This window comes from Anguilla anguilla, chromosome 8 (assembly GCF_013347855.1).
Source record: "Anguilla anguilla isolate fAngAng1 chromosome 8, fAngAng1.pri, whole genome shotgun sequence".
Classification (NCBI taxonomy): Eukaryota; Metazoa; Chordata; class Actinopteri; order Anguilliformes; family Anguillidae; genus Anguilla; species Anguilla anguilla.
This window is the reverse complement of record NC_049208.1, coordinates 48,352,803-48,370,354: the sequence shown is the minus strand read 5'-3', so window position 1 is coordinate 48,370,354 and position 17,552 is coordinate 48,352,803. Positions and strand designations below refer to the sequence as shown.

The 17,552-nt window shown below is 43.0% G+C and overlaps 1 protein-coding gene and 1 long non-coding RNA gene across 6 annotated transcripts; one reads left to right on the top strand and one right to left on the bottom strand.

Annotated features, from left to right (window-relative positions):
* The first annotated feature begins 1,273 nt into the window (after positions 1–1,273).
* LOC118233122 lies at positions 1,274–1,947 on the top strand. Its single transcript, XR_004766452.1, has 2 exons — positions 1,274–1,459; positions 1,830–1,947. It is a non-coding gene; the product is annotated as an uncharacterized LOC118233122 (long non-coding RNA).
* LOC118233120 lies at positions 1,913–15,805 on the bottom strand. 5 transcript variants are annotated; one of them, XM_035428487.1, is made up of 7 exons: positions 15,609–15,805; positions 14,852–15,040; positions 13,642–13,758; positions 12,889–12,945; positions 4,067–4,285; positions 3,777–3,893; positions 1,913–2,690 (listed from the first exon to the last, which is right to left on the bottom strand). In XM_035428487.1, the coding sequence occupies exons 2-7, from the start codon at positions 15,023–15,025 to the stop codon at positions 2,631–2,633; spliced, it is 744 nt and encodes a 247-aa protein (XP_035284378.1). In that variant the 5' UTR covers positions 15,026–15,040; positions 15,609–15,805; the 3' UTR covers positions 1,913–2,630. The 5 variants fall into 5 exon arrangements, with proteins under 5 accessions (XP_035284378.1, XP_035284380.1, XP_035284379.1 ...); XM_035428489.1 differs by having other exon boundaries at positions 1,913–2,687; XM_035428488.1 differs by lacking the exons at positions 12,889–12,945; positions 13,642–13,758; positions 14,852–15,040; positions 15,609–15,805 and adding exons at positions 4,628–4,684; positions 5,589–5,705; positions 8,738–8,935; positions 9,603–11,553.
* Positions 15,806–17,552: the final 1,747 nt, after the last annotated feature.

Below are 17,552 nucleotides of genomic sequence, written 5' to 3'. Positions count from 1 at the left end.
TTTATTATTGCCATCTGAATAGCAAAGTTTTTGCTGAATCTCTGCTTTCAGGAAATTTCAACACCAACTCCTGGAATGAAAGCTTGCTGAGAATCTTACACCTCAGTCCAGAAAAGTAAACCCTTCTTTAGATAACTTTCCATAAAGTCTTCGCCTGACATCTCAAGTGAGCTTAATGCAGTTTGCGAATGCACAGTTTCCATGGGGGTTGTGTGTTTGCCTTGCACTAGATATTTTTGTTTTGTTCTGAATGTTTAATGAGGTGTGGGAATCACACGGTGGCTGTCAGTGTATTTACTAGTTAACTTTGCACCTGAAAGTCTGAAACTTGCAATTCATTTACCCAGTACAGCTGGTGTGAAACAAGACATGATGGTAATCTAATGGTGAGTGTTAGGGGATAGTTCAACTACACTAATTTAACTAGTAGTTTAATTCAATTTTGTAGTTTTACTTTTTTGTCATTACTTTTTTTGTCATTTTTAAGTGTAGTTAACTATGGGAACTATCAATTACTCTTGGCCCTAAAAATTTTTTTCTCATTCTTTTGACTAAATACTACTACCTCTTCTCTCTCTTTTCCCTCTAATCCTGATTGGTAGGAAGCAGTTTGTTCCACTATAGCTGCCTGTGGTCAACTGCTAAATGCCACACATTGTTGGTTCCCCCCATGGAGCTGTATAGTGGTTCTCCTAGTGTGCAAAAAGAAGTCAGTGCTCACACGTACATCGGCTCTGGGGAACATGATAATGATCATCTGTCCATTATCTATACCCGCTTATCCTGGGCATGGTCGTGGGGGGTGCTGGAGCCTATCCCAGCGTGCATTGGGTGAGAAGCAGGAATACACCCTGGACAGGCCGTCGATCTATTGCAGGGCATACACACCATTCACTCACACACTCATACCTATAGGTAATTTTAGTGTCTCCAATCAGCCTACCTGCATGTCTTTGGACTGTGGGAGGAAACCGGAGTACCCGAAGGAAACCCACGGGGACACCTGACTTTATTATATCAGATCCAGGATAACTGCATTGTGTTACCACTTAAGGATCAATAATTTCAAAATGCGTAGCAGAGTTTTTCAGCAGGAGTTGAAAACTGTTGAAAGTGGTGGGCCTTAAATTAGGGTGGGAAATCAAATGTCCTTTTTAATGATCTGATAAATACAAAACAAGACCAGGTTAAAACATAGTATATGGCTGGACCGGCCAACCAATGGTGTGAAGTCATAACTCAACCGACCAATGGTGTAACTTCATCACTCAGTCATAGACATTCGCGTTTGTAGGGCTGGCCCCGCTGTTGCGGTCTAGCCACAAAAAAAAAAAAAGATTTATGTACACCTACTGCGACAGCTGCTTCAGAAAAGAAAAACTATATCACGTAAGTCCTGCAGAATGCATCACGTAGAAGCGGATTTATTTAATTATACATACAACATTCAGAAATGTAGGTGTGGCAAACACGCCTGCCACAGGCCACCGAAGTGGCTTTCCTTGGGGCCCTCCAGCACAGAGACACAGGGAGATGATGTTAAAACAGTCCACATTTATTCCACGAGGGTTTGGCAAGATGGTATAGCCAAATGAGCAGATGTTAAACCCTGTCATGACAGAGAGCTCCTGGTGTGGGTGGGGATGGCAGATTTAACCTGTGCGCAGTGATTACCTCACTACGCACAGGTGCAGCCACTCCTGTTCCTGGGTCCAATTAGACCTGGCCAATTATCTAATTCTTCACCAATTATCCAATTGGCCAGGTCTAATTAGCTTGACCCAGGGCAGGTGTGGCTGCTTAAACCAGCCATCCCCACACCACAGTAGGCATTCATCAGTAGAAAAAAGGGATTATTATTGGTTGAAAAACTACATTGTCTAATTAGTAAGAGACTTGCAAGACACACTAATTTTCCCATTTGGCAAAAGAGATTTAATTTGTTCACGAACCCAGAAAAAAGACATTGTATAACATATCGGAAATGAATGCATCCATATAAGTGCCCATAATTTCAGGCAGACAGGCAGGTTTTTTAGTTAAAAATGTATAGATATGTAGACCCACCCCCATGTGGTTTTCCCCCAGGCTTTCTACAGCTCTGCTCTGACAACTGATCAATTCATATATTGAAAAGTTGCGAGTTGTATAACTACATACATATTACTGCAGAGACTTAAATGCCAAAACAATCCCCAGAAAATGTTTAATTATTAGACTTCTTTACGCAAACGTCCTTGAATCGTTAAAGCCAGAGATAAATGGTTTGGTGCTATGCCTTTTTCATGAGCTATCTTCCAAAAAAGGTAAATGTATAAAAACAGAGAAATACCAAGTGCTATATATCAAATAGCCTACTCGTGGCTCCTCTGGCATAGATTCACGTCTGCAGAGAAAGTCAAATTGAAGATTATTTCAGTGTGCATCCAAAATGTTTTCCAATCATAGGCCTAACATCCAAAGAAGAAATGCATGTCAATTCTGTTGTAGTTTTGAGTAAAATCGTTTTGATACTCCACGGGGCACTTTAATGAATTTGTCACAGAGGCAGCAATAGAGGCTTTGCTGTATCTAGATACACAGGCAAAAGTGATCACTGATTGGTGTCAGTAGTTAAGGCGAGGCTTCCTCTAAGCAACGTGATTGGCTGTCACCTCCTCCATGAGTGGCTGCTGAACCTCAGGGACCTGCTTTGAGATATAGCACAAGACCAGACCAGCACGTCAATTAAACATTCAACACACACACACACACACACACACACACACGTCCAAACAATAATTTATTGCTATACTTGTGAGGACTGCCCATTGACTACATTCATTCATTCGTAACCTCTAACCCTAACCTTAAACTAATTGTAACCCTAACCCTAAGCCCTAACCCTAAGTCAGCCTCTTGAACTTGTGGGGACCGACAAAAGGTGTCCACCTTGCATACTTTTCCTCATCTTTCTATTGTTGTAGGGACATTTGGTTCTCACAAAGATAGTAATACCTGTCCACACACACACACACACACAACTTGGGTCAGGTACTTTAATTGAAATAATTTAATGCCTTTGTCAGGACAGTGAGGATTGAGTAGAATGTTTTCATCTTCTGAATCCAGCCATTTGAACAGCTAATGTTCGGCCCTCTGAATACTTACACAAGTGCATCTACAGTTAAAACTTGTCACTTATCCAACATATAATATATATGTTTATTTGATTTAATTTGGTCATTATTAAAAGTATTATCAGTTAAATTGCCTAATTTGTTGATAGGCAGACCAACCTCTTGGATCAACCTCCCAATATGTTAGGAGACTTTTTAGAATACTAGGCTGTCTTTTAGCTTTTGCATTCTGATCTGTGATCAAGCAGTGGTTTGGCTTTTTACTTCATTCATTTCTTGCCTGACTGTACCCTGTCCATTAATTATTCGTTAAGGTAATCTGAATATTATTTTTGCAATTTAATAAATTCCTTAATTTGAATCTGGTTGTGAGTTGTACACTTTATTAAAGTTGATCCAACAGATTTCTCGGCCTATCAACCAATTCGACGATTTAATTGATAATGAATATATTTAAATAAAAACCAAATTAAATCAAATAAATAAATCAAAGTTCAAAGTATTTTTACCTCTGACACACAGACTAAGACAGCCCTCAGCTTGCAATCCACAATGACTGGCCTTTTAAAAAATAAAGAAATAGATAACTGTGCTCTATTTTCACTTTCAAACACCGACTGACACAGTATGGCAGCGCTGTGTTTTTGGACATCTTACCTTCTCCTCGTCCTTCTTCTCCACTGCCTTGATCGCCAAAACCGCCACGCTGATGCTGACACAGAGCTGGAGAACAGCAGTGACCAGCAGCAACACATTCACGCCCATCGCTACGGGCTGAGAGAGGGGGAACTATCAATCAAGTGCCACTGACGGAGAGCATGTGGGTTGCGTCCGCTATTACGCTTGGTGAATGGTGAATATTCTACTTCGCCGCTTATCAGAATTAGCCTACTGCTTCAAACCAGAGAATAGCGCATTTGATGAAGGGCGGTGATGTGAAAACCTACCAGTACGGTACGCTCGTACATCCGGCACAACTGCAGGTTGGGGTCATTCGCTTTCCGTACCAAGTCTGTCAAGTTCACGGTACCGTAATATCCGTTGTTGCGGTAGTCGTTGTAATCGCCACGTTCATAGCACATCCTGTCAAACACCACCGCGTAGAACACGATCGCGACCACAGCAAAGATGGCACTTGTCATATTAACAACCGAGGTCAGGAACACCTGTTGAACCCAATCAGAGAACAGCTGTCTTCCCTCTACAGGTCCAAGGACAACTTCCATCCTCCCACCCATTGTGCATTGGAACCCAGTCATTAGCTAACATTAGCCACACACAGGGAAGTTCTTCTTTCAAAGGCTGTGTGCTCATACTGTGCACCTAGTACTGTACATCCAAACAAGTAAACGCTTCTAGAAGCCTCTTTTTCAAAATGAAATTAGAAAATTCGGAAACGTATATCTAGGCTAGATATAACAGCTACAAGACGATGAGAGCAGATGCCATTAAAGCTGTGTGTGGAGAGAGACGGCCCATTCCAAGCACAAAAGAGCTGGACTACTTACCAAGCAAGCGCTCGGAAACCTTTCGCCAAAAATGGTAAATATCCCAGAGATAATGAACTGTCAAAACAGAAGAAATTACTGTTGCTTAAATTCACTGGTAATTTAACCATAGGTGGAAATCATTAACTTAGTTTACTGCTACCAATTTAATAGGCACACTTTATAAAATATTCAGCAAGACTGAACTTGGGGTAGTTGGTGGCTTTAGATTTGTTTTTAATTCTTCGGTTTTAATTCAGCTATTTACAAGAAAATAAAGTGTCATCTTTCTATGATCAGACTGGTGTACCAACAGCCAAAATCCCTGTTTACTTTGAGCTTCTTACGACTAAGAACATATAGTATCCCAGCTAACACAAAATGTTCTCAGTGTTACTGGAATGTTTAATCAACGTTGTAGCATTACGACTACATGGCAGTGACATTGTGTGAATGTTTTGCGTTAGCTGGGATGCTAGTTCTGCTTACTGTAGGCCAGTGGTCCTCAATCCTGCACCTGGACAGCGACAGAGTCTGCATGTTTTAGTTCTCGCCTAAGATCAGCAAACGATTCGGACCAAAGAAACCAGCTGACTTGAGTTAGCTGTGTAATCAACAGCTTTAACCGATCAGTTGCCATGCTACACACGTGCTAATTACTAATTAGCAACAAAAGCTAGCTCATTTACATTACAGGCATTTAGCAGACGCTCTTATCCAGAGCGACTTACACAACTTTTACATAGCATTCTTACATTGTATCCATTTATACAGCTGGATATATACTGAAGCAATTTCAGTTAAGTACCTTGCTCAAGGGTACAGCAGCAGTGTCCTACTGCCCGGGAATCGAACCTGCGACCTTTCGGTTACAAGCCCAGTTCCTTACCCACTGTGCTACACTCAAGACCAGGACTGAGGACCAGTGCTGTAGACCAACACGTTCAAATGGATCCGTGTTAAATGAAAAAGGCAGACTCACAGCGGCTCCCAGCCAGTAGGGGGGGTTGTTGTAGTTCATGAAATAGGGCCCGTTGTACAGGATCAAGAGGATTGCTCCAAAACCGATGGTTAAGAGTCCCACCATGATCTGCACCGTCTGTGAGAGGACAACAGGATGAGGAAATACGTCGGTTCATTCCACTCACACATGCGTGAGGAGAGATATCGCACACACACAAGTACAAGTACGAGCACGGACGGACACACACACACGCACACGCGGGACAGAGGAGAGATTACACACATGCACACGCACACGCGCATCGGGGACAGACGTGATGGTGCACAGTGGAGGAGAGGCTGGGCCTCTGTGCCAAAGGCTTCAGGCTCCCTCCCTGCGTAGAGCGAGCCGTCCCATCGCTGAAACATGCAAACCACTTCATCAAAGAAAATGCTAAAAGTAAACTTTACACAGGGAATGAATAAGCTACCTTTCCATAAATAGTCCCAGATATCTTGATCTGTGTGGTATATTAAATGCTAACAGTGATTTAAACTGCTCAGAATATGTATTCACTTATTTTCACAGAGAAGCTCAATGTGCATTATTAAGGAACGGCAATATTGGGAAGGCGGGTATGCCATCCAGCCAAGTTACGCCTTGGCGGGGGCATGCCCCATACCTATACAGCACCGAGAGTTTGGCACTTTTCGGGGTTCCCCACAGAAATAACCGCAACAGCCACAGACTCTCGGCCCTTAAAAAATTAATTTAATGTACATTCTGTCTCATTTCAACAGACAGAATACATAAACAACTTCACATATCCACACAATAAAGCCCCAAACTAAGGGGATTTTGCGTTTTCTCCTTATATCTTCTTCTTCCTGTCACAAATGCTCCTAGCCCACAAAGAATATGTCTCTCCATTGGTCATTTTACATACATGAACCAATAAAGTCATTGGATGCAAACACAAAATGATCATATATACAAGTGCGCATGTTTAAAACAGTACAACTTAGCATCTCTGATGTCTACTTCCCTCATAGCCTAGTTGGTCCTGCCTTTGTCTTTTGATTGGAACTGTTTACAGGACTGAGACACCCGGATTCAATTCCTGCAGAAAATCTGTGAACTCAGTACAATGGCTTGCTCGCTAACTAAAAATACGACATTTTAACTATTGCTTTTGCATCTGTATAATCTTTCCGGGACAGTTCCACTTTCGGCATTTTCAGAGTGTTTAATGTTGGGGGCGACATAGGAGGTAAGAGCGGTTGTCTGGCAGTCGGAGGGTTGCTGGTTCGATCCCCGCCCTGGGCATGTCGAAGTGTCCCTGAGCAAGACACCTTAACCCCTAACCGCTCTAGTGAATGAGAGGCATCAATTGTAAAGTGCTTTGGATAAAAGCGCTATATAAATTCAGTCCATTTATCATTTACCATTACTTCCCATTCTTGTACATTGTTTTTCAGGAGATACATATTACTGCAAGAATCTTTTTGTTTCTCTGTTAGCCAGTGCGATACCAGCTGACGCCAGCTGACAGTGGCCGCCAGTCAGTGTGAGATTCGCAGGCACAGGACGTCTTGCTTGGTAGCAAGCTTTACTGGTAAGATCGTATGAAGCACGAATTTTCAATAGTTTTAGTATGCGTACAATTTCCTGTTTACTGTTACATGCTTACCTTACAACAGTGTTGGAAGATAATGTTGGTTAAACTGGTTAGTAATATAACTAGCCTCTGTGGTAGCCGCAGCACAAATTTTCTATACTTTGTGTGCGCATGAATTCCTGTTGAATTTTACATGCTTATACACAAGAATGTTCTAAGATAATGTTGGCTAAACTGGTTAGTAATATAACTTCTGTGCTAGCCAGACTACATTGTTGTTCACATGGTTAGTTTGCTACATTACAGTGGGTTCTTCATGAACCATGTTATAATGCTTATTTATGCGTTGTAAAAATGTGGCTTCGTTACTTTTCATGACAATCATTTCTGTAAGAGAAAAACAGTGTGTGACAAACAAGCCTGCCACAGGCCACCGAAGTGGCTTTCCAAGGGGCCCTCCAGCACAGAGACACAGGGAGATGATGTTCCAGCAGTCCACATCCATGGCAGATTTAACCTGTGCGCACTGATTAACTCACTACGCACAGGTGCAGCCACCCCTGTTCCTGGGCCCAATTAGCCTGGCCAATTATCTAATTCATAACCAAATATCTAACTAGCCAGGTCTAATTAGCTTGACCCAGGGCAGGTGTGGCTGCTTAAACCAGCCATCCCCACACCACACAGTGCTATACGGAACAGTATTGTAACATGCTTGGTAGCAAGCTTTACTGGAATACTAGCAAGCTAAGCCAGCTCAAAGCGAGCATCTCCGTATGTGGTCAGCTAAAAGCTATTATATTTTTGTTTGCAGTGAAATAGAACTGCTTCTTTTCATTAAAATCTGTGGCACCGGAAGACCTGTGTCGTCATTCTGCGAGTGCAAGTGCATGCCTGTCATTTATATATGAATTATTATTATCACTTACTCATTACTAACACAGTGCAAAAAGAAATGATATCTCATTAAAAACACATTTGCAAAGTACAAAAATGCCAAGTTACTCACACTTACAAAGCACTGTCTATAGGTCATTCATTCATTCAAACTGGCTAAATCTAGGCCTGCCATTAAAAGTATTGATATCAAAATGACGCCAAGTTACTGTACTACAAACAATATAGGCTATCTTGCCTCACAGAAAATAAAGAAGCTGTATTCCAAAGCAGTGCTACCCAATGTCTCCAAAATTGTTTCAAGTCACTTGGCCCTGTGTTCTTTTATCTTACCATCTCACAATGTCATCATTCACACTTTGCGTCACATCAACATGTCAAATAACTACAACTGTACTATACCAAAGGGCGGGGGGGGGGGGGGGGGCGTTGAATATAAGAGCCATACATTTGTGTACGTGTGCGTGCGTGTATGTGTGTGTTCATGTGTACGTGCGTGTGGTGAGAGATTGTGTGTGTGCGTGCTTATGTGTGTGCACGCGTGTGTGTACATGCATGTGCGTGTGTGTGCTCATGCATGTGTGTGCGTGTACGTGTGTGTGCGTGTACGTGCGTGCATGTGTGTGTGGGCACCTGTGTGTGCATGGAGGGGGGAGGGGGGCATAACACTCACTGCTAATGACGACACGGTGCCAACCATGACCTTCCGATTTCTTCCAGACACCAGACATGTGGGACTGCAGCACAAGTTCCCCAGGATCTGGCACAGTAAGGGGCATGAGCTTTCTGTGTCAGAGGGAATAGTGAAGATTGTGGTACCCTCACTCTTTGTCACAGAAAAAGCCATCCTGGCTGGATCCTGTCACACCGTCTAAAGGAAGGAGAGGGTTTAAAATCCATTACAACATCAGGAACAGTTCTTTCTGTTAGTGTACATGAAGATACGGTGAAGGGCTTGGGTGTGTTCCTAGTCACACAAAGCTGTTGGTTGTAAACAAGAAGTGTGTGTGTGTGTTTGTAAATAGGAAAATCTTTTTGATGTTCTACTTTTTAAATTGTATGTTTCGATAAGTTCCCATTTTAGGGTTTATTCCAGTGTGTCTCACATTTGGACTTCATGAACGATCCAGAATCCATGTTTGAGAACAGAAAAAACTAGGCCAGCAGGTTTTTGTTGTGGTTGCATGCATGAGCATTTGCATATTTTACTTTAAGTGTCATCACTACTTTAAGTGTTACGTTCACTTCCTTGTAGTAAAGATCCAACAATGTTTTCTCTTCTGAATGAGACAAAGAAACTCAGCCCGAAACAGGATTTAGAGTTTTTCGTGTCAAGTCTTGGGAACAGTGGCGTAACACGAATATTTGTGCAAAAATGAAAGATCATCGCAATTAATTATCACAAACAATGACCTCAGAAACAAGCAGAGACCAACTGACAGCCTGAAACCAAATCTGCGCCATAATATCCTGTTTCTTTATGTCCCTCGGCCTCCTATGCATTTCTGAACAGCAACAGCGCTCTGTGCTTCTCTCACCTGTTCCTGCTTTCCGGCAATAAGGCGCTCTTGCACTGCGAATGTTTCTGTCGCACTTTTCTGCGAAGATCCTTCCGGAGCAGGAGGAGTTTGGATGTGAGAGCTCTCCGTCCGCTCTTCACTGCCCAGCTGCTGGGGTAATGTGAATCTCTCCTCCTCTGCCTGTGATTGGTTAATCTCTGCCTTTGTGATTGGACAATCTCTGCTTGTAACCGGAGTCTCAAATGATCTTGCAGTGATAACAGTACGATGAAATGCTTTTTTTTATTTTTCACGAGAAACCCAGCCTACGTATTTTTCTGTAACCGCAGGTATCTTACCAGAAAGTAGATTTTAGGCATGCCATACTGACACTCAGCAGTCAGTCAGTGAAATTTCAGATTAAAATCTCAGTGGAAACCACGCTCACAAAACAGATGTGTGAAAACCAACACATTTTTTTAACACACCTCCATGTCTGATTAAGGGCAACACACCTAACAGTCTGTGTTAAAAAGTCTCCCTTTGTAACACACAAAAAGTATACTTTTAACACAAAATCAGTAACAAAATGAGTTGAAAGACAAAAGCAGTACTGCAAAAGGTGTTTGACATTACAGACCCTTTTTGACAGATCACCTGGGACCTCTGTATATTTGTGTACTGTTTTGTGTTTACATTGACGAGATTATTTAAGCCCCGTACCAGATAGATAAAGGATTAAATATAGAATACCGCCTTGGAGATAAACTTTATGCATGCGTACAATACCAGTGATGCACACACAGCGGTAGATACGTGAGGCCCTCAGAGAGAGCACGCGTCGCTCCTCGGCCTTCTGGCTGCGATCGGCGCCGGGTCGGTGATCATGTATGAAACCTGTGCGCTTCGGTGTTGTCCGCGACCGCCCGTAAAGATTTTCAGCCCAGGCCTGGAGCAGCACTTGAACAGATACCACTGATCCGGCTTGGGGCTGAGAGAGCGCCCCTTCGGGTGTTTAGGACCGGTTGCCAGAAGTGGCTATAGGTTCGGTTCGGCTAGTTCGGCTCGATTGGGTTTGCATTGGCTCATGGTACTGGATTAAGGATTGGATTTTTGGATCTGGAATAAAGGATTGGTTTTTTGGTATGTAAAAACGGGCTTCGGCCCCAAAAAAAAAAAAAAACAGCACACAAGGAACATTACTTATCAACTGCAAGAACTGATTTTGAGTGATGACAGTCCTTCAACTAGGTTTGATAAAGTGCAATTAGCTGTGACACACTGAGCAAATGTGAAATGTGAAATGCATACATCTTTGGTCATGCAAAATTAATGTAATGAATACAGAAAGCAGTCAATTGAACTGGGCGTTGGGCAATGCTAGTTTCCCCAAACAAGGACTGTTGGAACGCCCATCTTTATTTTATTTGGATTATATTGCGGTGCGACTATCCATGAGTTCCCACTGGAGGAAATAAGGCCTTTTGCGTGGAACAGTGACGGTCAGCCAGCGTGCTTGTAGACCGTAGGCCTGCGATTGCACACTTCATTCGTGATTCAGCCAGTTTGTGGCCGAGGCGCGTCGGCCCTCCGAAACAAAGTCTGAAATCTACAGGAGCGCCCGGAAACGCACTCTCTGAGGAACGAGACAAACAGGGAGAACGTTTTAAACATATCGCCGTTTATTCTCTTCCGGCGGGAAGGTCCTTCTCGGCCGCCGTTCTCAACGACTTCTGCGACTGTCAGACAAAGAAGGAGCCCAGAGAGCTATGCTCTCAACACACGCATAGACAGAAATGCTGAGCCATTCGTGGCGTCTGACCCTAATAATAAAAGAAAAACACTGCATAGAAAAGGCATATAAAAGCTCTTTGGATGTCATTGCAGCTTGAGCACGCAAACTAATCAGTCACCTTGTCGAGAAACGTATACAAATTCTCTTCTAGTTTTGAGCAATACTGAAGCAGCGATAGAGGCTTTGCAGTGCCTGGATACACAGGCAAAAGTGATTGGTGGCAGTAGTTAAGGCGGGGCATCCTCTAAGCAACGGGATTGGCTGTCACCTCCTCCATGAGTGGCTGCTTAACCTCAGGGACCTGCTTTGAGATACAATACAAGACCAGACCAGCAAGTCAATTAAAACTCTCACATGCACATGCACACACGTGCACACACACACACACACACACACACACGCACACACACACATTTATGCAGCAGGTAACGACACAGGACGGCTACACTGTTTCAAGGCCCACTTACCTCTCCCTCGCTGTTCTTCTTCAGGGCCTTTATAGCCAAAACCGCCGCGCTGATGTTGACGCAGAGCTGAAGAGCAGCACAGGCCACCAGCAGCCCCTTCAGGCCAAACACTATGGGCTGGGGGGAGGAGGGAATAAGCTCAGATCAATCCACCCACAGCGGGCATCTCAAACATCTGTTCTGGAAGGTCCCTTCAAAGACCGAAGGGAAACCACACACACACAAAAAAAAAAGACAAACACAAACCCTACAGACCCCCCTCCAGCAGGGGAATTTCTGAATCCTGCTCTACAGCTTTAGCCTCCCCCTCTGCAGAGCCATCATTCAAAAGGCACTTCCCTCCCTCCCTCCTATCCAAATTTCTTCTCCGCACTTCCACTGGACATTTATTCCGCCCCACCGTCTTAACTGGGGTACACCTCTGAACAGCCTAAAAAGTGTCCCAGTTTGTCCCCCTCTGGGAAAATACTGAAGTCTGCTGAATTCCACCCACCAGGGCTGCTCCGCGGTACGTGCGGCAAAGCTGGAAGTTCCTCTCGCGGCGCCCCCTGGCTTCCGCCGTCAGGTTCGCCATGCGTCGGACGCCGAAGTCGTCTTCGGAGTCGTACCGGTCGGACGGGTCATAGGTCACGCACGCGTCCGCCATCCTCGGCCCATCGTCAAACACGTACAGCGCGATGGCGGCCACCGCGAGCGCCGAGCTCAGCAGATTCACAGCCACGGTCATGGACACCTGCAGGAGCCAATCAGAGAAGAGCGATTCACCCGTCTACAACTTCCAGTCATGCACTACTCACCGACAGGTTCTTCTTATAAAAGGCTGCGTGCTCCCTGGTGTGTGCTGTGCACCTAGTACAGTGCATACAGACAAGTAAATGCTTTTCTAGAAGCTTCTTTTTCAAAATCCTGACATGACGGTTCTTGAAAATGTCAAATTTCTAAATCCAGTTACATATACCCAGGCTAGATAATAGCTACAAGCTTATCAACAGCAGATGCCATTAGAATTGTGCGTGTGGGGAGAGATCACTCATTCCAAGCAGAAAACAGCTGGACCACTCACCAAGCAAGGGCTCGGAAACCTTTCCGCAAAAAGGCAAAGTATTCCAGAGACAATGAACTGTCAAAAGAGAAGAAATTACTGTTGCTTAAATTTGGGAAACCAACATTTTTATCTGCCTACAAGACATTTCTATTCACTTTTAAGTCACTTAAATTAACATGAAGAGGTTATTTAGGTGCTCAGAAACTCATTAATATACAGCTACGCATGAATTATGTGTTAAAGAATATTTAGCAAACAGGTTGTGAACTAGTGGTAAACATAATCATAACTACCAATTCAAGCACTTGAAAAGATTTAGAAATCACAGGTCTACACTGTTACATTTCTGTATATTCAGATTTGTTTTGACTCTCAAGTTTTAACATAAATATTTACAGGTGAAATGCAATCGTATCCTGAACAGTCTGGTGCACCAATGATTAATGTAAAATCTCCATTTACTTTGTGCTACTTACTTTAGATTAAGAATGCAGTATTATACTAGTTTTGAATACTGTAGGCCAGGGCTGCTCAGCCCTGTTCCTGAACATCTACCATCCGGTAGGTTTTCATTTCAACGCTTATTAGGCAAGACTGAGTCAACCAATCAGCAGACCAACAAGATATCTAGCCGTAGAATGAGGTGCGCTTCGTCAGGGTTGGTGTGAAAACCGACAGGACGGTAGATCTCCAGGAACAGGGTTGGGCCGCCCTCCTGCAGGCCAGCATAGTCAAACAGGTCCACGCGAAGTCACGGAGGGGCAGACTCACAATCGGGCCCAACCAGTAGGGGGGGCAAATATTCCTCATGTAATACGGGCCAAAGTAGACGCTCAAAAGCACTGCCCCCAGGCCCAAGGTAAGCAGTCCCATCATGATCTGCACCGTCTGTGAAGAGACACCGGGATGAAGAAAGGCGTCAGGTCTCTAAGGAAAGGCCCTCCTATCCGCCGCTGCGTAAGCACCAGACTGACGAGATGATGCAATCACAGAGAGCGCGTTAGGAGCGCCATCTCGCCTGAGGAATCAGCAGTGCCAGTGAGGAAGACGAAGACAGCAGTGAAGAAGTCACAATAAATGCAGTGTAAATCCGCCATTGCGGTTGCTTAATCCAGTTAAATCAGTCAGTACTTTTGTTTCTTGTGTCTGTCGCTGACCAGAAAAAACACACACATACATATGGTACAGGCCAAAAGTATTAGGCCATTTGAGGGTTTTTCTTGTTTTTTTTACTTAAGGCAGAGAAGAAGCCCATTAACTCCTTATGTATCACCCCCCTTTTTTTGACACAAACCTGGAAAAGATATACCCAAAATAAAATGGTTATATTTCTTGAACCCTTTTGGCCCAGGCACAATCCATGTCTCTCTTAAAGGTAACCTTTGGGAGGTTGTTTTCCAAGAGTCAGATTTTCTCACAGAAGAAGTAGTGGCTTGCCTGTCATCCTCCCTTCCGTCTACCCCCACCCCACCCCCTTCTCCTTCCTCTTGCCTTGCAAGCTCTGACAGCAGCAGGTCTGGAAGATTGTAGAAAATCTTCACGCATGCAACTTGTATACTCGATAGGAGGCAAGACAGCAGTTTCGGACATGGCCATGGTTGTGTGTTTTGGCTGGATTTTGTTTTTGTCCAACTGTGCACTTTCCCAGAGGTTCACACTGACAGACATCCTCCAGGAAACATTCAGTTCACTTCGAGATCTAATAATATATGCACAACATTCTTGTTAATTTATCAATCACGAACAAATGTGTACAAAAATAACAACATTCAGCTTCGTCAAACTGTGGCCATTGGCCAGTTCAACAGCTAGATCTGTATTACACATTAAATACTAAGCTAGGTAAATGGCTGGGATTTTTTAAAATTTGCATAGACATATTCATTTTAAGCTGAAGATACATTATTGAAGGATGGTAATATGTATTGAAACAAACAGGGAAGCCAGGGTCATGAATTTGTAAACAGAGCATGGCACTCACTGCTAAAGCCGACTGGGGGCCAGCCATGAGCTTCCGGAGCCTTCCGGACACCGCGCACACAGGACTGCAGCACAAGGTGGTGAAAACTTGGCAGAGCAGGGGCCAATTCCTTCCGGGGTCAGAGGTCACAGTGAAGACTGTGAAGCCCTCACCCTTAGTCACAGACAAAGGCATCCTGGCTGAACCTGTCTGAGGGAAGAGAGGGTTCAAAATTGATTAATTTTCCAAACAATATCAGGATTCAGGTAAAAGTCTTGTGTTCAGTGAATCAAGATTGGAACTGGAGTATGTGTTCCTAAGTTACACATCCCCCAAACAAACAACTTTGAACAAGCAAAGTTTGGTTCAGTCTTTATTTATTTATTTTTAAAATATCAGGAAGTATAGTGTTCAGTGCATAAATGATGCCAGTCTTTATTTATTTTTAAAATAAGATCCAACATGAATAACAGATTAGGCCTATGTAATTTTCACATTTCTGCAAAGAGAAACTAATTCTGAAACTTGATCCACAGTTTTCCCTGCCAGTTTTGGATCCGTAGCGCAACAAGATTCGTGCAAAACAACAACAACAACAACAAAACCTTGACGTCCAATGCGCAAAGAATTGCCTGTAATAATGTAGATACCAACGGATATAAACTGCGAGGCTGAAACGAAAGCTGTGCCAAAATATCTTGTTAGCCTGACTCTCGCTTGTGCGTTAAACACCCATACGCTGCTGGACAGTGACAGTCAGTCTATCCGTATCACTCACCTGCTCCAGTCTTAGATATGACAATCTGGCGTTTCAGTGTCGGGGAATCGCGTCCGCAGTAACAGGAAGCGTTGCGCAATGAAAGCCTTCTGTTTGCAACAGAACAGTGACGTTCGCTCCGCGTCGATTCTTCTGTGGAGGCGAAGCCTATCCCAGGGTACTCTGTTGCACTCTCGTCTGCTCCTCTCTCTATTCTCCTCCCTTCTGCTCGCGATTGGCTTGGGGTTCGGCTCTGCCTGGAACACGACAAATCGGTCAAGTATTTTTAAACAACAAAGCAAATCGGCAGTAGCCAACCCATACAATTTCCTGTAAATACTAGGCAGACCTTACAGTACTTATTCCTAAATCCTGACATCCAAAGTAACAGAGGTTACTTTTTAAATTTTATAAACGTATACTGCTGGGAATATCCTGTTAAATAATTCAGGTTAAGACATTATACTTGGGACTTAAACATACCATCTTCTGTTCACAAATCCAGTTTCTTAATCAGTGCAATACAGCCACTCAGGACCAGGATTGAGGACTACTGATCCTAAATCTTTTCTGGTGTTCCCTTGTCAGATTGCACAATATCTAGGTCAAGCTTTGCAATAAGTCTGCCACAGATTTCCCATTTATTCAACGAGACTATTGTAAGCATAAAAAAGGAAAGACCTGCTGTTTAATACAAACCACTGATTCAAAGTGATTACATCAGTAATAAACAACAAGGGGCGATCCGTTTCAGGATTTTGTACTAACTTTCATTCTTAATTATTTAATTAGCTCAGTCATATCTTGAGCTGCATTTCTATACACACCAGTTACAGCTGCAAACTGCAAGTGTATCCTAAAGGTTTTACTATGCTCAAATATAGGCGAGAACCAGTGTAGTTTATAGAACTGTCAGAAAGATAAAACTAAGGTAATTGGTTGGAAGAAAAACCAGCACATGGATTTGCCTTCCAGGACTGGTGTTGTGCTTTTCTGGACAACTGCCTTAGATGGACGCACCACCCCACAGCCTCCAAGACAGTGTGAGCAGTAGCGACCAAATTAAGACTTCAAGTTAATTCAATTAACTAAACTTCAAGTCCATTTCTGCTTTTAATTATTTTATTGCCCAAATAATTTACCTGACCTAACTTTCCCCAAAAATGATTAGACTTTTTCACCAAATATCTTGATGAACTCATGAATGATACTATACAATATGCCTCTTTAAGAAACTTTGAGTCCCAATTTAAGACATTTTATTCTGTCGTAATCTGCAGGTGAACAAGTGTTGATATATACAGGTGATTAGCTAATTGAACCAGGGTAACTGGAGGAGTTGTCCATCCCCTGTTGAAAATGTGACATCTTTCAAGAAGACTGTTCATATGCAGTCATGTTGCCACAAGAGAATCTGATCAATCATTGCTGGTTGTTGTTCCACTTGTTACATAAAGCACTCAAACAAATTAATTCAGGTTGTTTTCGACCATATTTTGTAAGTTTAAGCCAGTGTATAGTTGTTGCCATTGTAAGTCCTATTTCTCCAATTCCCCCCTTGCACTAAGAAATGATATGATATTTTTCACTGACCTAATTGTGCTTTCTTGTCATTCTGTAACAAAATCCAGCAATATTTCCTTTCAAGGATTATAGACTATTGTGTTTCACATTTTTTCAAAGAGATACTCATAATCTTGAGTCGTACAAAAGTTTCCGGCCAGTTTCACGTACGTTTGGCAAAAAGACAGAAAGCTCCCCCCAAAATAAAACATTTCTCTCCAAGCTTAACACATTCGTAGTATTAATAATAATGACATTATTCAGAGAGATGACACTGAAACTGAAGAACCGTTGGTTGAATTTCCTTTTCATAATTTTATACAGCTAGAGATAATGTTTCTTTCATAAAAATGCAATTTAGATTAAGACCATTGCTTGAGACAGTGCCAAACTGTACCCAGC